General features: G+C 42.4%; 2 protein-coding genes across 2 annotated transcripts in view; one reads left to right on the top strand and one right to left on the bottom strand.

The window, feature by feature from the left end:
- Window positions 1-16,733, bottom strand: part of selenof (selenoprotein F) — a 41,832-nt gene extending 25,099 nt beyond the window's left edge. The window contains exons 1-2 of the mRNA XM_060829980.1: window positions 16,626-16,733; window positions 6,155-6,322 (exon numbers count right to left, since the gene is read on the bottom strand). Coding sequence (XP_060685963.1) covers window positions 6,155-6,322; window positions 16,626-16,673 — 216 coding nt within the window. The 5' untranslated portion in view covers window positions 16,674-16,733. The remainder of the gene's footprint in view (window positions 1-6,154; window positions 6,323-16,625) is intronic.
- Window positions 16,734-17,470: 737 nt separating this feature from the next.
- The window catches only part of LOC132819184 (heparan sulfate 2-O-sulfotransferase 1), a 221,292-nt gene continuing 216,341 nt past the window's right edge, over window positions 17,471-22,421 (top strand). The window contains exon 1 of the mRNA XM_060830621.1: window positions 17,471-17,925. Within this exon, the coding sequence (XP_060686604.1) occupies window positions 17,802-17,925 (124 nt within the window). The 5' untranslated portion in view covers window positions 17,471-17,801. The remainder of the gene's footprint in view (window positions 17,926-22,421) is intronic.

The following is a 22,421-nucleotide window of genomic DNA, read 5'->3' as shown; positions in this document are numbered from 1 at the left end:
TCTGGAGAATAAAGACCAATTTGTCTAATCTCTCCTTGGAACTGAATCCCTGACATCCAAGTATCATCCTCGTAAAATTGTAAACATGCATTGAATTCCCACCCGGGCCAAAACATCCTTCCCTAAGGATCCTCACAGGTAGCCTGACAAACAGTTGCAATTCAAGTCATTCCCATTTATTTAAATACTGCTAAAAATAATCAACATTTACAAGACTAATTTCATTTTATAGTTTAAAATTTTATAATCAATATCTAGATTATTTTTAAAAGTACTAAAAGAAAATTTGGTGATAACGTGTCTGAATGTTCCCAATCCCAAACTCTTTAAACCGTGCAAGAGTACAGCAGGTACAGTAAGTTACTCAGCATTGTACAAAATTAAAATCAGATTATTGATGAGAATGAGACAGGAAAGATTCGAAGTTACACTCAGAGTGTCAGAGATATACAGCATGGAAACAGATCATTTGGTCCAACTCATCCATGCCAATCAGGTATTTTATGTAAATCTAGTCACATTTGCGAGCTATTAGTCCATATCCCTGTAAACCCTTCTTCTTAATATACCCATTCAAATGCCTTTTAAATGTTGTAATTGTACCAGCCTCCACCACTTCCTCTGGCAGCACAATCCATACATGGATCCACTCTCTGCATGAAAACGTTGCCCAAGGTCCCTTTTCGATCTTTCCCCTCTCACTTTAAACCTATACCCTCTATTTCCCCCCTTATTTCAAGGGGGTTGGGGTTGAAGGGCAGAGAAGCCTTATGGCATCTATACAAGGTGCTGCCAAGACCATATCTGGAATCCAATGAACAGTTTTAGTCCCCTTGACGAATGGTATCATTTTGTGGCAATTCAGAGAAGGCTCACAAGGGTTATCCCTAGTATGCGAGGAATAGTCTTTGTTCGTAAGGCAAAACAGGTTGGGATTCTACTCACTGGAATTTAGATTGAGATGATCTCATTTAAATATACAGAATTCTTAAGGGGCTTGATATTTTCATTCCAAATAAGTTTAAGTGGCAATACAAACTGCAATGTACCGAATTTCCCTTCTTATGGTAGAAACTTATTGAAAGAACAAATGAAACAAGCGACAATAATTGGTTTGATCTGTATCTTTACAAAGATCTCAACGGTGCAATTCCACAACACACCAGTCGTCAGTTTACTATCCTTCCTTTCTCCATATAAAACATTTTATTGACTTTAAAAAAGGAAATTTCTATTACTGTTATTACATAAATGTTTAAAATGAAAGCCAAAGCAAATATTACCCAGAGCAATGATTATTATTAAGAGATGATAATCCTATACAGTAGGAGTGCTATATTGTCAGTGGTTCCAACGAACTCTCATTGCAGCAAGTCCACTCTGGACAGAAGAAAGTAACCTCTCAGTGGCAGAACAGAAAAAGGAGAAACCAAACTTGTGCTTCTGTTAAAAGTATTCTGACAAAGCTATGTGGAAACTCAAGACAGCCAAATATGCAAAGCCTTGCATTTGATCTTTTTATTGGCCTCCATGCTGGAGTAGATCTTTTGGATGTAAATATGAAAAATTATACCCAGGTTTGTGTTTCAAATCAGATTTCAAGAGGCCTACACACAGCAAATGAGGATAATTGGATACATGAGTAGCAACAGTTTAGAGGGATATGCGTCAAGTGCAGGCGAATGGGACTAGCTTCACTTAGGATATCTGGTCGACATGGATGAGTAGGACCAAAGGGAATGTATTTCCATGCTGTACTTCTATGACTCTACATACACAACTAAATCCATAAATAACATTAATGAGCAAGAGGATTTATGCATCCAAAGGTTAAGCAGGGCAACAAAAGAATTGGTGTACTAGTAATGTGGAAAGAAGATTTTATGTATATGCGCGCACACACACACAAATGTTTTGAGGAACGAGAACAGTAAATCTACAGTCAACAAGATGGTGGATGAATGAATGAAGGTGGCAAAAAGGATGGTTTTCTGGCAGATGGTCAAAGGAGTGAGACCAATAACGTTTGTTCCTCTCGTTTCCTCTTCAATTATGCAAACTTTGCAGCCTCAACAAAAGCAGAAGTGGTCTTTTCTGATAATTTTTGTCCTCCTTTCCATCAATAGCATGGAATAATATAATATTAACACAGTTAAATGCCCATGATGCTTCAAAGGAATCTGATCGAACAAACAAGTGCCTGAGGCAAAGACAAAAGGAGGAGGAAAACAGGGAAACTTTAGGAATCTGGACAAGAGAATGGGAAATGCCAGTCGGAGGTATGAAAACCCATGAATAATCTCAGGTGATCAAAGAAACAAGTTTTAAGATGCACTTGGAGAAGAGGTGGAGAAGGTAGGATTGGGAAACAAATTCCTCATGTTAGAATCGTGGCAGCTGAAGGCACAAATTTCATTGGTAGGGCAAAGAAAATGGGAGATGCAAATAGGATCCGGTTCAAAAAAGGATTGAAGAAGTTAAAAAAGCAGCAATGGTTGATCAGGAACCACCACTGGTCAGTGAACAAAGATGAATGGTCGCGATGCCAGTAAGAATACAAGCAGCAAATGTTTGGATGAGCTGAAATTTAGCATGGATGAAGATAGGAGACAGCCTTGAAAGGGAATTAAAATTAGAAAGCAACAAAAGCACACAAGTGATCTTCAGCAGTAGATGGGTGGAGATGAAAATTGTTAGCCTTGTGATTGAAAAACAAAATCAATGGGCAAGAAAATCATTGGTGTAAAGTTTTAATATTTTTGTCCAGCCAGAGGCACTGGTCAGCGTAGGTGAATGGAATCAATGGCTCGGGAATGGAGACTGTGTAGTCCCTATGATCTTGAAAAGTTGGAAAAATCAATCAAGTGAAATTTAAATTCATTTAAAGTTGGATAATAGACAAGCTGTCTAACAGCCCAGAGAACTCTGAAGAATAGAGTGTAGCCAGTGTTTGTTAGGTGTTGCCAAGGTACATGTGAATATCATACCTAATATCATTGCCATGGGTCAGTACACAGATGAAAAATAAGAGGGGTAAAATGACCCTTGAGAGACTGTAGAACTAACTATAGTTCTGTAAAGACAAGGTTACTATTGAGATAAGAATGGAACCTGCAACAACTGTTCCATTCAGCTAGACAATGCAAAGGATGTTATAGTCATGAGTGCGATATTGGAAAAAGAACAGCAGGTCAGGCAACATCTGAGGAGCATTATCCCTTTATCAGAAATGGCATGTTATAGCCATAAGGACATGTTATAGCCATAAGGACATTACAGCAAACCATTCCAAAGGCTGCAGCTAAATTAAGGGAATCACCCACAACAATAGCATGTGGGCCTGGGAGCTGTGGTTCAGTAGTCAGCAGTTCGAGTGGAAATAGGGTTAGAAGCAAGAGAAGAGTCTCAAGATAAAATGAGCTTCAGGAAGACAACAGGAAAGAGCAGGGAAACAGGAGAAAGGTAAAAGTTTCGATTTATGGCATGGCATAAACTTGGGATGGGTAGGTGTGTAAAAAAAACAAAGACAACTTAATCTCAATCTTAATCCAAGTGATAAAGACAAACTCCTCAGACTTGTTTCTATAAATGATTACGAAGAGAGAAGGGTTCAAACCAGATTGTTGATAGTACATGAAAGTAACTGGCAGTTACCATTCCCTCCAGCATCCCAGATTTCATCCATAATTTAGATGCAATTATGATTAAAAACGTAGAACCTGCAACGCCGTCATTGAGACAAAATAAAAGTCACCAGATTAAAATCAAACTCCTTAAGAATACTTTTTTCAATTCACAAATTCTGCAAAATTCTAATTCTTCTAGAAGATAGAAAAGTACAGCACAGAACAGGCTCTTTGGCCCACAATGTTGAGCCGAGGTTTAAACCTAATGTAAAATATAACAACTTAACCTATGCACCCCTCAACTCACTGCTATCCATGTGCATGTCCAGCATCCACCACCACGGTTGGCAATGCATTCCTTGCATTCACAACTGGCTGCGTAAAGAACGTACCTTTGACGTGTCCTCTATATCTTTCTCCTAATATCTTAAAACTTTGACTCCTCGTACCAGTCAACCCTGCCCTGAGGAAAAGTCTCTGTCTATTGACCCTATCTATTCCACTCATTGTTTTGTAGACCTCGATCAGGCCTCCTCTCTTCCTCCTTTTCTCTCTGGAGAGAAAAGTCCGAGCTTATTCAACCTTTCTTCATAAGGCAAGCCCTCCAGTTCAGACAGCTTCCTGGTAAACCTTCTTTGCACCTCTCCAAAGCCTCTGTATCTTTCCTATAGTAGGGCAACCAGAACTGGACACAATATTCCAAGTGTGGTCTCACCAGGGACTTGTAGAGCAGTAGCAAAACCTCACGGCTTAAACTCAATCCCCCATTAATAAAAGTCAAACCACCATATGCTTTCTTAAGAACCCTATCCACTTGGGTGGCAACTTTAAGGGATCTATGTACTTGCACACCAAGATCCCTCTGTTCCTCCACACTGCCAAGAATCCTGCCTTTAATCCTATTGTCAGCATTTGAGTTCGACCTTCCAAATGCATCACATTGCATTTATCCAGGTTGAACTCCACTTGCCATTTCTTAACCCACCTCTGCATCCTGTCTATGTCGCGCTGCAGCCTGCAGTAACCCTTGATGCTATCAACAGCACCTCCAAACTTTGTGTCATCTGCAAATTTACTAACCCAACCCTCAACCTCCTTATCAAAGTCAAAAACTACAAAGAGCAAAGACCCAAGAACAGAGCCCAGCGGGACCCCACACAACACTGACCTCCAAGCAAAATACTTTCTATCTACAACCACTGTCTGCCTTCTGTCAACCAACCAATTCTGAATCCAGATAGCCAAATCTCTCTGTATCCCATACTTCCTGACTTTATGAATGAGCCTACCACGCGGAACCATATCAAATGCCTTATGTAGGGTCCAAACCTAATTATGTCAAGGTCGTGGACTTGTCTCAGGCTTCATAGTAAAAGTTAATTCATCAGTGGCTTACATTAATCCTGCTATCCAAGATATATACCTATTGTTTTTAAGTAGGGATCATCTCTGTGTAAATGAAGTATTTGACTGTAGTGTTGATTCATAAACCAGAAGCTTCTTTAAGTGAAGAGGATAACAGCGTAAAACTACAAAATAATGCATCAATACCAAACAGCATACCCTGCCGATGTATCCTTCAAATAGTTCTTGGTGTCACAGAATACATAGGATATTGGGGTGCCAGTGTTGGACTAGGGTGGACAAAGTTAAATCGCACAACACCAGGTTATAGTCTAAACAGGATTATTTGGAAGTACTAGCTTTCAGAGCAATGCTAGTACTTACAAATAAACTCATTGGACTACAACCTGGTGTTATGAGATTTTTAACATTGAATATATGGAGTAATATGTTTAGTAAACTTCCAAATCTAAACAAAGCATATTAATTCATCAGCGGTGAACTTTACCAACCATTACAATAGTACTGTGCCTTTGAGAGATTTGTTCTGCTGTTTTATGGCACAGAGGTATTGCACAGTGGTGTCAGTATGTCTACATCAGAAGCAGTTGGCAAATGCCTCTGAACTTCTGGCATGTTTTTTCTTAAATTAGACAAAGGAAGATTGAGCAGGTGGGGTAAAGCTCACACAGCTGATACATACAGCTCTATTTCCTGTAGCAAAAAGCTACTCTGCTGTTAGATTTTTTTTGTGCTCCTTTCTCCTGAACTAGAAAGGAGATCGCACTTTAGAAAAGTTTGTTTTGCTGAATTTGCTTTTGCCAAGAGTATGTTTGTGGGATGCTGCTATTTTGGAATAGTTGAATAATATTATAGAGTATTTCAATAGAGTTAAAGTTATGCCAAATCTTCTTTGTTTATTCTTACAATACAGCTAAAACAAAGTGAATTTTGTTTAAAACCAAATGAATCATCTGGAACACAGCACCTTACACTTGCCTTTAAATAAGATAAAAAAGTTGGTATCCTTGATATATTCTGAGGTGGTTTGGTTCATAACAAAAGACAATCATTTCCAAATTTAGTGTCAGCAAATATTTTAAGTAGTTAAAACTTGCTACATGCATCTGACAATTAAATAATCTGGATTAACCTTATGATGCAATTTATAACAAAAGCAATACCTTTTTTGTTTCTAACTGGGCTTCCTCTTGGCAACATCGTCTGCAGTTTGGGTCCAACTGGTTGAGACTGAATTGGCCAAGGAGGTCACATGAGCTGCAGAGCAAATTACTGGAGAAACCAAGCTCTCGGCAGGCTTCAGATGATAGCTCTGCACCACACATATATATCTGCAAACAGAAAACAGGATGTATAAATATCAAAATCAATTGGAAATGGAAAGGTACATACTAGCAATGTAAAAACCATGCTAAATTACAGACCAGAGTCAAAATGATAAAACTAAGGAACCATACAGAGGAGAAAGAGCAGTAAACTGAAGCAAACCACAACACAGAGGCTTGGGATGACAAAAGCTAAATAATAACAACACCAAATAAGACAGGGACACCATGCTTGTTTGAGATCATCATTGACAAATAACTCCTCCATTACATTCATTGGGTCATCATCAAGAGAAATTAAACTGGACAAACTACACAATACCATGGTTATTAGAGCAAGTCAAGGATGGATATCATGATAAGTGGCTCATTGTTTAACTCCCTAAAGGTTCTCCATTACAAGAAAGTCACAAATCCAGACAGTTGTGAAATGCTCATGTGAGGTTGCATGCAGCTGCAATGCTCGATGTACCACACCATCCAGGACAAAATAGTGCTCATTAGCACTCCATTTATCAATCTAAACATCCATGTTGAAAATGACCATTATCATTCAAACTCTTTTTTGCTTTGAAAGGAAGATGCACATCTCGGATGTATGCCAGCTTGTTTATGCACAGAATAAATGTGCAATACTTCAAATAAAAAGTAGAGTATTAAATAAAAAGCTACTCCTTGTAGATTAGGATTAAGCTCTGTTATGACAGAGTATAGATGAAGGAGTTACATCCAAACCCCAATCTAAGAACATTGTGTGCATGCTCAGAGCCCCAATATGTTCATATGGTGGCAGTCACTGGGCTAGGAATCCAGAGGCCCAGGTTAATGTCTTGGGGCGCAGGTTTAAAGACCAAGATGTCAGCTGCCAAATTTAAATTCAACTTAAAACATCTGGAATATTGATCAGTATTTTGATCATGGCAACAATCATATAAACCAATCTGGCTCACTAACATCTATTAAGGAAGGAAGTCAGCCTTACACGGACTGGACGATGTGACTCCAGAACCACAAACAGTATGACTGACATTTAACTGCCCTCAATTCAGGGGCTATTAGGGAGAAGCCAGCAGCATCCACAAAAAGAGAAATCTGATCACCAAAGTGCAGTTTAGGAGGGAAGTACACTCCCATTCTTCACAATTAATCCAACATGAAGACAGCTGGAATTTTAGAAAATGCTTATTCTTTTCTTCAGAACTATGGCTGCAGTCATTCCAAATTTATATTGTGCTGTGTTTCTACTGCAGAGCATTAGCTGACAGGGCACGCAAAAGAAAATCTGTAAAAATTACAACTAGACGGCTTATCCAATATTATATTGCAAACATGTTAAAGTCAGCCATACAATATGTACATTTATATTCTGCAATAAGTGAGGAACAGCCAGACTCTTTGCTTGCATGCCCAGCTACACTTCAGCTTTTAACAACTGACACCTCTGTGACAAGTCCAATTAGAAGTGAATATACCAGCAGGTAATAAGTGCAATTCCAGAACTGTCATTATCAGAGAAAGCAGAGATTTATGACCAACAGCTACAATGATTAGAAAATGGCTGAACTATAAATGATTTTGAGACACTTTATGGAAAAATTCAAAATAAAAATATTCCCAAGCAATGACGGTTGGCAGCTGCGTGATATAATGGCTGGGACAGGAGTTCCTGATGTTATATTTCTCATTGACATAACAACTTACTACTAAAAGGCCTCAAAAGGATTAATCTAGAGGAGGTGGGGGTGGGGAGAAAGTTGCATAGAGTACAATGGGTGAGTGGGGGAGGGGATGAAGGTGATAGGTCAGGGAGGAGAGGGTGGAGTGGATAAGTGGAAAAGGAGCTAGGCAGGTCGGACAAGTCCGGACAAGTCATGGGGACAGTGCTGAGCTGGAAGTTTGGAACTAGGGTGAGGTGGGGGAAGGGGAAATGAGGAAACTGTTGAAGTCCACATTAAGGCCCTGGGGTTGAAGTGTTCTGAGGCGGAAGATGAGGCATTCTTCCTCCAGGTGGTGAGGGAGCAGCAGTGAAGGAGGCCCAGGACCTCCATGTCCTCGGCAGAGTGGGAGGGGGAGTTGAAATGTTGGGCCACGGGGCGGTGTGGTTGATTGGTGCGGGTGTCCAGGAGATGTTCCCTGAAGCGCTCTGCTAGGAAGCGCCCAGTCTCCCCAATGTAGAGGAGACCGCATCAGGAGCAACGGATACAATAAATGATATTAGTGGATGTGCAGGTAAAACTTTGATGGATGTGGAAGGCTCCTTTAGGGCCTTGGATAGAGGTGAGGGAGGTGGTGTGGGCACAGGTTTTACAGTTTCTGCGGTGGCAGGGGAAAGTGCCGGGATGGGAGGGTGGGTTGTAGGGGGGCCGTGGACCTGACCAGGTAGTCAAGGAGGGAACGGTCTTTGTGGAAGGCAGAAAGTGATGGGAGAGAAATATATCCCTGGTGGTGGGGTCTTTTTGGAGGTGGCTGAAATGTCGGCGCATGATTTGGTTTATGTGAAGGTTTGTAGGGTGGAAGGTGAGCACCAGGGGTGCCAGCACCTTTAGGGAACAAGCACCAGCACCTATAGGGAACATCTCCGGGACACCCGCACCAATTAACCACACCGTCCCGTGGCCCAACATTTCAACTCCCCCTCCCACTCTGCCGAGGACATTGCGGTCCTGGGCCTCCTTCACTGCCGCTCCCTCACCACCAGACGCCTGGAGGAAGAACGCCTCATATTCCGCCTCGGAACACTTCAACCCCTGGGCATCAACGTGGACTTCAACAATTTCCTCATTTCCCCTTACCCCACCTCATCCTAGTTCCAAATTTCCAGCTCAGCATTGTCCCCATGACTTGTCCGGACTTGCCCTACCTGCCTATCTTCTTTTGCACCTATCTACTCTACCCTCTCCTCCCTGACCTATCACCTTCATCTCCTCCCCCACTCACCCATTGTACTTGATGCTACTTTCTCCCCATCCCCACCCTCCTCTAGCCTATCTCTCCACACTTCAGGCTCTGCCTTTATTCCTGATGAAGGGCGTCTGCCCGAAATGTCAATTTTGCTGCACTCTGGATGCTGCCTGAACTGCTGTGCTCTTCCAGCACCACTGATCCAGAATCTGGTTTCCAGCATCTGCTGTCATTGTTTTTAACCTCAAAAGGATTAAGTCACACCAACAACAGGATACTAAAATAATTATTTATATAAATCACATGAAGCTTTATTGTTTATTGTCCACAAAGCAATTTGGCAGGCTTTAAAGTCCAAAACTTGTTCCAAAAATGCAATTTTTAAAATTTTGCTTGGGTAAATCTCAATGGTAGCCGCAGACCAGGTGATAGCCAATTTAGACGGCAGCACAGGACAGTATTTAAAAGTCAGCATTCTGACATTCCCATGCTTATACAAGCCCACAGGTTTCAGAAAAACTGAAGTAGTAAGAGATTGAAACTGAAACTATATTTAAATAGGGCTAAGTCACTAACCTTACTGTGCATTGGCACAAGTTCAACTCATTTCCAGTTCCTTCTTCATTTGAAAAAAAAACTACCCTGCACATCCTTTATTCAATTATAGACTCAGATGTACAGCATGGAAACAGACCCTTCGGTCCAACCCATCCATGCCGACCAGACATCCCAATGTCATGGGAATAGAAGCTAAAGGTTCGGTACTCTCTTGAAATGGAAATTTCCTCAATCTTAAAAAGATGTAATTTCTGCCAATATAATTCAGTTAATTCCAAATTAAGCTTTGGAGAAAACAACATGCAGATTGAGATAGAATACTTAGCATCAACTGCTAGGGCAAACATCCAAACTTATTGTATCTACTTCAATACCCCTTTCCACCTTGTACTTGTCCATTTGTTTCATTTTATTTTAAAGAAATGATTCCTTTACCCCAATATTCTCTGAAGACTCTTCAGTTCTACTGCCACCAGCACAAAACTAACAGATTTTGTTTGAGTAATTTCAGAAATTCATGCCAAATGTCTCAGTTTAATCGAAACTGAAGAGCATTTACCTCACACACTGCATTCACATGTGCAAATGTTCTAAATGATTTAGTGGACAGTTACCAAGCTATCTTGGAATAACCAAAGATGTTTGGCTGTTTGTCATATATTTCGTTGCCAGTGATGCTAAGAGTTGAAAGTAGCAGACTGTGGCTCGTTAGCACTGGCCAAGAACTGAGGTTCAGATGCTGTGGTTTATATGCTGTTGGTGCAAATTGGTCCTGTCAACAAACAACAAAACCAATTAGGATTCCCTGAAAGTACTTTAGAAACTGCTTACACCAACACATCCAGTGTACACTTGAAACATGGCACTGGAGTAAAGTAGCTTCAAATCTGTATCAGTATGAAATTTGTGGACCATTAATGCAGTCTAACTTAGTCCTTGAACTAACATACAACTGGAGGACAGCCTTCTTAAAGGCATTCAGTCACATTTATCATTCCCTGCACAACCTGGCAGACAATTAGTTCTTAAGTAATCAATGATAACAGAAGTTTACCGTGCCCTCAGGATATCTCAAAGAGCTGCTTAAACATTCACATTTATATTGCACCTTTAAGATATTAAATTGTCCCATGAGAGTATTTGTTAAACAGCAAGTTAATTACTTGTGAACTTGTTAACAAACACATCGATTTGGATACCATCTATCATCCTGAGAAAAAGAACAGGAAATGGCACCACCAGCTCAAGGAAACAAACACAAATACTTCACTGGAGGCTCACTGATGGAATTACCTAGTATGGTAACAAAACGTCTGAAAACGAACCTTCCAGCTCAGCAAGCAAACTTACATCCAGCAGAGAAGTTATTTGGGTTGATTGGAAGAATCTCCGTGAATCCATATTTAGAACAAATGAACACTTCTGGCTTATTAATTATGAAAGAGATATAGGCAATGGAGAAGATGAATACCAGAACTGGGAGGACATACTTAGCAGGAAAGATCAAATAGAATGAAAGTCTTCTCTCTGGAAAGGTCTATGATAATCTTAAAAGGATTTGAAACATTAAACCATGACGATGTGCAGGAGAGTCCAGAACTAGGGATTCTAGATTCAATATGTCACCAATAAACTTAACAGGAATTTAGCAGAAACTTGTTTTCAAAATAGAAAATGATTAGAATGTGGAACTTAATGCAACATTGAGGTAAAGATCATTTTCTACATTTGGTCACATAACATGGATGTTGTTGGCTAGGCCAACCTACCTTTCCCCTAGGAAACTGGCAGTGAACCATCTCTTGAATTGCTACAGTACATGGGAGAAGGGGTTAGGTATACCCAATGTGCAGTTCCAGAATTCCAACCCACTGAGAACGAAAAATGGTGCTACAGTTCCATGTCAGGACAGTATGTGGCTTGGAAAGGAACTTGCAGGAAGTAGTGCTCTCATGTAATTCTTTTGTCCCATTGAATGGCAGAGGTCACAGGTTTGGAAGATACTGCCAAAGGAATCGTGGAGGATCAGGGCAGTGCATCTTGTAGATGGTACTCACTCCTGTCTCGCCTCCAAGGTGGTGGAAGCTATAAATATTGAAGATGGGGTATGCGAGTGGAAAGTTTTGTCACAAAATTATTTCAGTGCAGTAAGTGGCCATTTGGACCATTGTGTCCATTCCAGCCCATCAACTGGGCACCCCTCCTCGTTCCAATCCCTTGCTTTCTCCCCATAACATTTGATCCCCTTGCCGATCAAGAATCTAGCTATCTCAATCTTAAATACACAATAATTTGGCCTCCCCAGCCTTCTGCAGCAATGAGTTCTAGAGACGTCACCCTCTGGCTGAAGAAACTTCTCATCTCAGTTCTAAAAGGTTGTGCCTTCATCCCAGGCTGTGGCTCCAGATCCTAGTTTCTCCTAATGGTGGAAATATCTGCCCTACGACCACACAATCCAAACCTCCCAGTATTCTGAAAGTTTCAATCCCCCTGCGATCCTTCTAAACTCAATCAAGTGCAGACCCAGAGTTCTCAACTGCTCCTCATTTGACAAGTTCTTTATCCCGAGGATCAGTATTAAAAACCTCCTCTGAACCTCCGCCAATGACAGCTTCCTTTTCCTTAGATTAGGGACCCAAAACTAGTCACTATTCCAGTGACCACATAACCTGAATAGTACACTTTTGCTCTTCTATTTAGCAGTCTTGTAATGAATGCTAACATTACATTTGCCTTAACTGCCAACTGAACCTTGAGAGAATCCTGAGCCATGACTCCACAGTCCCTTTGAACTTGAGATTTCTGAAGCTTTTCCTTGGTGAGAAAATAGTCCATGGTTTCTATTCTTCCTACCAAAGTGCATAACCTCACATTTTCCTGCAATTGGCAAAGAAATGGTAGATGAATACAATCTTGCAGCCTGTCCAAGTCCTTCTGCATCCTCAAGACTACCTGTCCCTCCATTTGTTTTTGTATCATCTGCACAGGAAGGCAATGACAGGAATGTGGGGCGGGGGGCCCCAAGGGGACTGAGAGCTAAATGGGAGGGGGTTGTTGCTGGGAGGGCGGGGGGGGGGGGGGGGGGGAGCTAGGAATGAGATAGGTAGATGAAGCTGGGGGGATGATGGTGACAGGTCAGAGTGCAGGGTGGAGCACATATTGGGAAGGAAAGTGGACAGGTAGGACTGTTCAAGAGGGCGGTGCTGAGGTGGAGGGTTGGATCTGGGATAAGGTGCGGGAAGGGGAGATGAGGAGATTGGTGAAATCCACAGCGATCCCATGTGGTTGGAGAAGTCCAAGGCAGAAGATGAGATGTTCTTCCTCCAGGCATCGGACGAAGAGAGCTTATGCTCGAAACGTTGACTCTCCTGCTCCGCACATGCTACCTGACCAGCTGTGCTTTTCCAGTGTCACACGTTTTGAGTCTGATCTCAAACATCTGTGGTCTTTACTTTCTCCAAGGGGTTCATGAAGAAATGCCACCCTTAACAATCTATGTACACATCCATTTTCTCAACTCCTGAACCCCCTCACAGTTGACGTGGAGATCTCTCTTTCAATTACTGAAGTTTTGGACTGGATTGAAAAGACTTACTCTGAATATTTTCTTTATTTTTTCTTATTTATTCCTATGATCTGTAATATTGGTCTTTTTAATTTCTTCACTTTTCTAATTGTTTTTCCAGAGTCAAGAGTGTGGTGAGCCAGTCAGGCAGCATCCGAGAAGCAGGAGAGTCAACATTTCGAGCATAAGCTCTTCAGCAGGAATGAGGCTTGTGGGTCGGGATGAGAGATAAATGGGAGGGGGTAACATTGCCAGGAACACAATAGCAGGATAAAGGTGAGGGAGAAGGTAATAGGTCAGAGGGGGTAGCAATGGACAGGTCCAGAGGGTGGTGCCGAGTTGGAGGCTCAGGACTGGGATAACATGGGGGTAGGGGTAAAATGAAGAAGCTGTTGAAATTACATTTATCCCATGTGGCTGCATGGGCCCAAGGCAGAATATGACACGTTCCTTCTTCAGGCGTTGTGTGGTAACTCTGTCAAGGAAAAACACCAACACTCCTCCGCCCCCCTCCGCCCCCCCCCCCACCCCCCACCAACTCCATCAAGGAAAATAACCACAGACATAAGCCCACCGACTCCCACAGCTACCTGGATTACACCTCCTCCCACCCTGCCTCCTTATTCCTAATTCCTCCATGTCATCTGTTCCCAGGATGACCAATTCCACCTCAAAGTCTCAGATTGGCCTCCTCCTTCCACATTGCAACTTCCCTTCCCATATGGTTGACAATATCGGTACCGATACCCAACATGAGCAAAACTAATGTAGTTTACAAAATACCATGCAAGGACTGCACAAAACACTATATAGGACAAACAGGAAGACAGCTAACAATCCGCATATATGAACATCAACTAGCCACGAAACGACACAACCAGCTATCCCTAGTAGCCACACACGCAGACAACAAGCAACATGAATTCGACTGGGAAAACACTACTATCATAGGGCAAGCCAGACAGAGAACAGCCAGGGAATTCCTAGAGGTATGGCATTCATCCACAAACTCCATCAACAAACACATCGACCTGGACCCAATATACCAACCACTACAGCGGACAGCTGAAACGGACACCCGGAAGTGGCAAGGACAGACCACTATAAATACCGGAAGAAACATCAAAGAAGCGCTTCGCAGGAGGCTCCAGAGCACTGATGATGTCGCCTAGCCAGGGGACGAAACGTTTGCAACAAAAACTTCCAGCTCGGCAAACAGAACCACAACAACGAGCACCCGAGCTACAAATCTTCGCACAAACCTTGACCAATTATCCTGTTTATGGTCCATCAGCTAATTTTGTACTCATGTTGTCCTAGTATCTGTTATTGCATGAGCTCTAAATTTACTCGTAGCATTGCCATACAGTAGTTCTGGAAATCTATGTAAAGTTAAAGTCAAAGTCTTAACAGGCCATCATAGATGACTGATGGTGGTTTAACCTGAGATGTCACCATATATCAGGCAAGAGGAAGAGGGATTGAGAATGTGAGAAACAAATTTCACTATTCAATAATTTCAGCCCGAGTCAAATTCTGAAACAGTTTTTATTCATTCGGTTAGTTGTTATTTCTTTGTATATACCATCGTGGTCTCCTCTACATTGGGGAGACAGGTCGCCTACTTGCAGAAAGTTTCAGGGAACACCTCTGGGACACCTACACCAGCTAAACTAACCGCCCCGTGGCTTAACGCTTTAACTTCCCCTCCACCAAGGACATGCAGGTCCTTGGCCTCCTCCAACGCCAGACCTTAGCCACACGACGCCTGGAGGAAGAGCGCCTCATCTTCCGCCTAGGAACCCTCCAACCACACAGGATGAATGTAGGTTTCTCCAGCTTCCTCATTTCCCCTACCCCCACCTTATCTCAGTCCCAACCCCCGGATTCAGCACCGCCCTCTTGACCTGCAATCTTCTTCCCGACCTCTCCACCCCAAACCCTCTTCGACCTATCACCCTCACCTCCTTCCACCTATCATATTCCCAGCGCCCGTTCCCCCTATCTTTTATCTCAGCCCGCTTGGCACACCAGTCTCATTCCTGAAGAAGGGCTTATGCCCAAAACATCGATTCGCCTGCTCCTCGGATGCTGCCTGGCCTGCTGTGTTTTTCCAGCACCACACTTTTCAACTCAGGTCTCCAGCATCTGCAATACTCACTTTCTCCTACTTTACCCTCATGATTCCACCTTGCGATTTCTGAAGATACAGCTACTTGTGCAAACATACCTAGCCTAACATAGCCTAGCGGAGAAAGTGAGGTCTGCAGATGCTGGAGATCAGAGCTGAAAATGTGTTGCTGAAAAAGCGCAGCAGGTCAGCCAGCATCCAAGGAACAGGAAATTCGACGTTTCGGGCATAAGCCCTTCATCAGGATGAAGGGCTTATGCCCGAAATGTCGAATTTCCTGTTCCTTGGATGCTGCCTGACCTGCTGCGCTTTTCCAGCAACACGTTTTCAGCGCTAACATAGCCTAGCCGCCATGATTCAGCCTTGTGATTTTTGCAGAAACAACATTTGCAAGCATCCTTCACAAGGAGGACAGAAATCAAACCATTTTGCCAACAGTACTCCACATTGCAAACCAGCAGTCCAGCCAACTAAGCCAACCAACACCCTTAATTTTACAACTTTTTTTTCAATTGCACACAGAAAATTCCTGTAAAGAGGCAAATTTGTTTTCATGCCCACTATATTCAGTGCGAAATACAAATATTAATTACTATCATCTCCAAATGTAACGTGCTGTCAAGACAATTAAACTGGGGATATTTTCACTTCTCACGTTCACAAATTTAAAGCTTTCAAAACTCAACATCATCAACGCAATCACTACAGCTTCGACTGATTGTTCTGACCTGGTGCAGCGTATCCTGGCACTTCACGGAGCAACTCAACAAAACAGCCAAAAATGTAACTCACACTGTCACAGAACAATCACTTTGGAAACTACAGGAACACTTCGGGGCCGATCAAAAAACTTTTTAAACTGGGAATTGCATACCTTCAACAAGCGTCTGAAATAAATCCATAATTTTACGGAAGACAGTGGGGGAGGAAGTGGAACATTAGAACCGACCGGTTATTCTTCCATTAACTGGGTTCAGCCCACGTCACCCAACAATAACCGGATGGAACACATCCTGCAGTTCAGGCCCAGCTCAATACAACATCGAGAAACAATGCACAAAAGCCGAATAACCTTCATTCTATAAATTAATACACTCACAACGAAAGAAGAAACAAAGGCAGAACCCATAAATATAAAATCAATCAATACTTACCGCATTTAATAAAGGGAACAGCCAGAATAAGTAAACCTCAGCAGCCATCTTGAATCACCCAAAGACCCCTCCTACCTCACCACAGGAAATTATAAAGTTCACCCCGTCTGAAAACGATCACGCCGCACATTATAGTTTTTTAACAAAGCACTTATTTTCTGGACTCATCACCAATATATTTTTTTGTCACGTTAAAGGCGTACTCAACATCACCTTCAAACAGGCAATTGACATTGACAGCTAAAGTTTGACGGTTGGAGGTGGGGTGAAGTATGATTGATGTTGCAATACCCCAACCAGCTTGGCGAACGGCGGAAGGATTGGATGGGATGGAATGCAAGTCTTTGGGGACTGTAGGAGGGTATGTGTGATTGATTTGAGAATAGGCCAATCGGCTTTGAAAATAGTCCGGGTGGCGCGGTGAAGCGTGATTGATGTGCACTATAACCAATCGTCTTTGGGAACAGTCCGGTTGGCCGTGCGGTTTATGATTGACGTGTAATTGGACTAATTGACTTAGGAGCTGTGCGGCGGGCTGGTGACGTATCGATGTGAAGTGTGACCAATCGACTTGGGTCTCATCAGCAGCAGAGAATGATTGACGTGAATGATGAGCAGTAGACGCGCAGAGGCCCGTTTGACGTGCGGAGGAGGAACCAATCGCCTTGGAGAAACCTGGAGTGTCCGCCGCCCTCTTGTGCGTGGGGAGGCGGGCAGTTGGCGCGTGGCTGCTGAGGGAGGGAGGGAGTGCGCGTGTGCACGTTCTCGCTCCAGCGTGCACGCGGGGTGGCGGTTGGAGTGGGCGGCGGGAGTTGTGGGGGAGGGGAGACGCTGTGTTGAGGCGGGTGGTGGGGGATGGGCAGGACCAACGAGGGAAGGCACCGAGAGTGCTCCGATGCCGGATAGCTTCGAGAGGCCGTGACTGGAAGCGCTTTACCTCGTGTTTACCCCCGTCCCCGCCACTCCATTAATAATGTCCGTCAAATCAGTCGGCAAAACCCTACAACCTTCTGATCTCTGATTTATTTTTTCGGGCGAAAAAAAATTAAAATTTCTCTCTCCCTCCCCCTTCAGTGTGTGATTTTTGTTTTAACTCCTCGGTTCCTTTCTTTGATTTTCTTGTCCCCCCGCCCCCACCAACCCCTTTCCCCTCCTGCGTTATGTCTTGATAATTTCATGGGGCTACTAAGAATTATCATGCCGCCCAAATTGCAGCTTCTCGGGGTTGTGGCATTTGTGATCGCGATGTTGTTCCTGGAGAACCAGATCCAGAAGCTGGAGGAATCTCGGGGAAAACTGGGTAAGTCCAAGACATTTGTTTGTGGCATTAACATCCAACACACGCCTCCCATGCCTCCACAAGGCTTTTTTGTAGGTCTTCAGTTTGCAACTTAGGGGATGTTACCTTTTGTATTGTCTTGTCTGATGGCTCTTTAAAAGAAGACTCGATGCCTAACCCTAGAGCTTGGATGGTGCATTATGGCTTAAACAGGTCTCGCCCCTGTTCTGTGATATGCTCATTTCTGCGTGGTTTGCAAGAATAGCAGCTGGCAAAGACTCTCCCACTGCAACCCCCAGGTCATTTATGCTACTTTCTCCCCAACCCCCACCCTCCCCTAGCTCATCTCTCCACGCTTCAGGCTCTCTGCCTTTATCCCTGATGAAGGGCTTTTGCCAGAAACGTCGATTTTGCTGCTCCTCGGATGCTGCCTGAACTGCTGTGCTCTTCCAGCACCACTGATCCAGGATCTGTTTCCAGCATCTGCAGTCATTGTTTTCACCTAGTTGATTTTAACTCTTCTGCGAATCCTCTTGCAAGGATGCCTGCCTTGAAGAAGTTTTCCTCCTCTCTCTACAAGAATCTCAGGGAGTCCCTCTCCCATTGCAACCCCCAGGTCATTTATGCTACTTTCTCCCCACCCCCACCCTCCTCTCGCTTATCTCTCCACGTTTCAGGCTCACTGCCTTTATTCCTGATGAAGGGCTTTTGCCTGAAATGTCGATTTCGCTGCTCCTTGGATGCTGCCTGAACTGCTGTGCTTTTCCAGCACCACTAATCCAAAGACTATGATAGGCCTGTGCTGAATGCTGGGGCCATTGTTTCCACTTGCAGATTTTCAGAAGACTGCTTGTTATATTTTCTTCTGATGGTCACAATACATGTACAGTTTAAATGAGGCTGGGAAGGGGTCAAGGCAAGGGCTGGTCACAATTGCAGTGCTTCGAATTACGATGCATGTCTCACATATACGTTATCATCTTGTAATTCTTTAAGAGCTTCCACCCCCCCCAAAAAAAAGGTGGGATAGTGACAATTGAATTAGCCTATGTACCGTTGGAAATTAGAGTTGTGCCCTTGTTTATGCAGTATGTGCATTTTTTAAAATACAAAGTGCTTGTGCAAATTATAAATAACTTGCAAGTTGGAATTATGGTTATTTGAGATGCCTATTGCTCAGATAGTGTTGATAAAGAATGTTAGCCCAACCATGGGAAAAACTGGAAGATCAAAATTATGAATTAGTACTTGAATTGAGGAAAGCAGGCAGATAAAGTAGTGTATTTAAAGGAACAATTGAGATTGTAAGCATTTTTTCTATGTCAATAAAGATTTTTTTATTTGTTTCTGTTTTATGTGCAGCATTTAAAATACTGAGCAGTTAGAGGCAGTGTTGTCATGTCACATTTGAAAAGGTTGCTGTCATTTACTGTTTAAGAACTGTTTTAGCTTCTGGATTGAGTGTAAGACCTGTTCATGAGTCAGAGTTGTACAGCATGGAAACAGACTCTTCGGTTCAACCCATCCATGCTGACCAGATATCCCACCCCAATCTAGTCTCACCTGTCAGCACCCGGCCCATATCCCTCCAAATCCTTCCTATTCATATACTCATCCAAATGTCTTTTAAATGTTGCAATTGTACCAGCCTCTGTCACTTCCTCATTCCTGATGAAGGGCTTTTGCCTGAAAATTCAATTTTTCCTGCTCCTTGGATGCTGTCTGGCCTGCTGTGCTTTTCCAGCACCACCCTAATCTTGACACTCACTTCCTCTGGCAGCCCATTCCACACACTCACCATCCTCTGCATGAAAAAGTTCCACCTTCGGTCTCTTATATCTTTCCCCTCTCACCCTAAGCCTATGTCCTCTAGTTCTAGACTCTCCCACCCCAGGGAAAAGACTTTGTCTATTTATCCTATCCATGCCCCTCATGGTTTTTATAAACCTCTGTAAGGTCACCCTTCAGCCTCCAACGCTCCAGGGAAAACAGCCCTCGCCTATTCACATTTACCAATAGCTCAAATCCTCCAACCCTAGCAACAACCTTGTATATCTTTTCTGAACCCTTTCTAGTCTCACAACATCCTTCTGGAAGGAGACCAGAACAGCACGCAATATTGCACAGTGGCCTAACCAATATCCTGTACAGCCACAACACGACCTCCCAATTCCTCTGACTGATAAAGGATCAACATACATGAAATGTGAATTGTTGCTTTAGAAAATTAGTTTAAACATATTTGACTTGAGACAGGCACTGACATTAAAAACCAATAATGCACAGTAGTAGTAGAACCATCTATGAGAGGAATGTTGCAGAGTCAAGAAGCAGTGCATCAGTTGGTGAAATTTAGAGAAAATTGTATTCAGCTGTATGTTTTGCACCGCTTCCCTTACAGGAGCCAATTTAAGACTCAAAATAAGTCACTGGTTTAGATGAGAAGTGGTGCTTATGCTGTTAGGAAGGTGAAAATTACTCGAGTGGAGAATGCAGATAGAAGAGAGTTGCGTCATCTTGTTTGAGTAATTTTAAATCTTAAATTTAGTTTGCTAAATGAATTGTGCATGATTTGAACAATAGAAAGAATGAAGAATTACTTCATGCTCTGCTTTAATTTGATATTTACACAATGCATATGATTGCTAACAGTTGAAAGCTCAATTGGAAGAATATAATTTGTCGTCCCTTCTTTATTCTGAATATGGAATTTTTCAGTTATCAACAAATCTGTCAGTCAACTTCTTAAACACTCCAATTAATATTTTCCTTAATAGAATATAGTTCTTGGAATATTGGTGCAGGAATCTTCAGGGCTTTTTTACTTAAAAAATTGTTTGAAATATTTTTAAAGAAAATGCTATATGTAGTGGAAACTGCTAACATTGAGCATCAGAATATGAGCATCGCACTCCTGTAACCAGATCTCAGGCTCCAAATGACCTTGTAATTTGCCTGAGCTTTATTTGAATTTCTGAGTTGGTCTAAATTGCTGTTGGGTTTTTCACATGTGGTCCTGTATGCTACACATTCTTGGCACTGACCTTTAAGATGTTTCATTTATTTTTCAAGAAATTTGACATGCAAGGTCCAGATTAATAAATGATGTTGAATTGCTGTAGTAAATGAATGGCTTGTCATTTTTGCTGCAGTTCAGTCCTTTGCTGCAAGATTGCTTTTGCTTTTTGCATCCTTTTCATGGGTTTGCTGACCAGGACAATTGGTCAAATGCACTAAATTATCTTTGGATCTTTATCTCCCTTTAGGAATTGCATTTCAAAAAAATTCTGATGACGTGAATAGCAATGGAAATAATGTTTACTCCAAGAGAGAGCATTTTCCATTTTCTTCATTATCGTTGTGTAATCCTTTATATTGTAGGATCCATTGTTTATTCTGTGGATACCCATTCCTGACATACACAAGTTCCATCAGTCAAAACTGCAGAAAATTAGATATTTAGGCTGTCTTCATTGCTGCAGGTTGGTTAGAATGCTGTGTTGAATGTCTGCTGCAACACTCCACTTTCTTTCTAAGTGCCAATAATTAAAATTATGAAAAAGGTGTAAATAGTAAAACATTTCCATTATTAAGAGATGTGGTCATCTAATGCCTTTGCTTCTTATTTGTATTAAATTTTGCTGAGATTCAGTTGCTAATTATTTTCATATTTTCCAACAGTAAAACCTCAGGAGCTTGTATTTATTGAGGCGATGAAGTAAACTGTAAATAGTCACAATCAAAAAGTGTGGAGCTGGAAGAAGCACAGCAGGTCAGGCAGCATCTGAGGAGCGGGAGAGTTGATGTTTCGGGCATAAGCCCTTCATTTGGAATGATGAAGGGCTTATGCCCAAAATGTCGATTCTCCTGCTTGTCGGATGCTGCCTGACCTGCCTGCTTTTTCCAGCGCCACACTTTTTGTCTCTGATCTCCAGCATTGTAGTCCTCACTTTCTCCTGTAAATAGTCATACAGCCTAGAAACAGACCCTTCGGCCCAACATGTTCATAATAACTAGGTTTCCTAAACTGAACCATCCCTATTTGCCTGTGTTTTGCCCATATCCCTCTTAACCCTTCCTTTCCAGCCCAAATGTCTTCTAAGCATTGTAATTGTACCTGCATCTACCACTTCCTCTGGTAGCACGTTCCTTTTATGTACTACCCTCTGTGTGAAAAAGCTGCCCCTTAACTCCCTTTTAAATCTTTCTCCTTTCAACTTAAACCTATGCTCTCTAGTTTTTGACTTCCCCCGCCCTGAGGAAAGGACCTTGGCTATTCACCATATCTATGCCCTCATGATTTTGTAAACCTCTTAAGGCCACCCTGTGTTTCAGGTGAGGTACTGGTCCCTGCCTCCTCTTATAACTCAAAACCTCCATTCTTTAACGTTCTTATAAATCCTTTTTGCAGCCTTTCAGGTTTAATAAAATCCTTCGCAGAGCAAGGTGAACTGAATTGTAAGCAGTACTCCTGCTTGTACAATGTACCTTGATCAATGTCTTGTACAGCCGTAACA

This window comes from Hemiscyllium ocellatum, chromosome 9 (assembly GCF_020745735.1).
Source record: "Hemiscyllium ocellatum isolate sHemOce1 chromosome 9, sHemOce1.pat.X.cur, whole genome shotgun sequence".
In the NCBI taxonomy this organism is placed as follows: domain Eukaryota; kingdom Metazoa; phylum Chordata; class Chondrichthyes; order Orectolobiformes; family Hemiscylliidae; genus Hemiscyllium; species Hemiscyllium ocellatum.
This window is presented reverse-complemented; position numbering and strand designations above follow the sequence as displayed.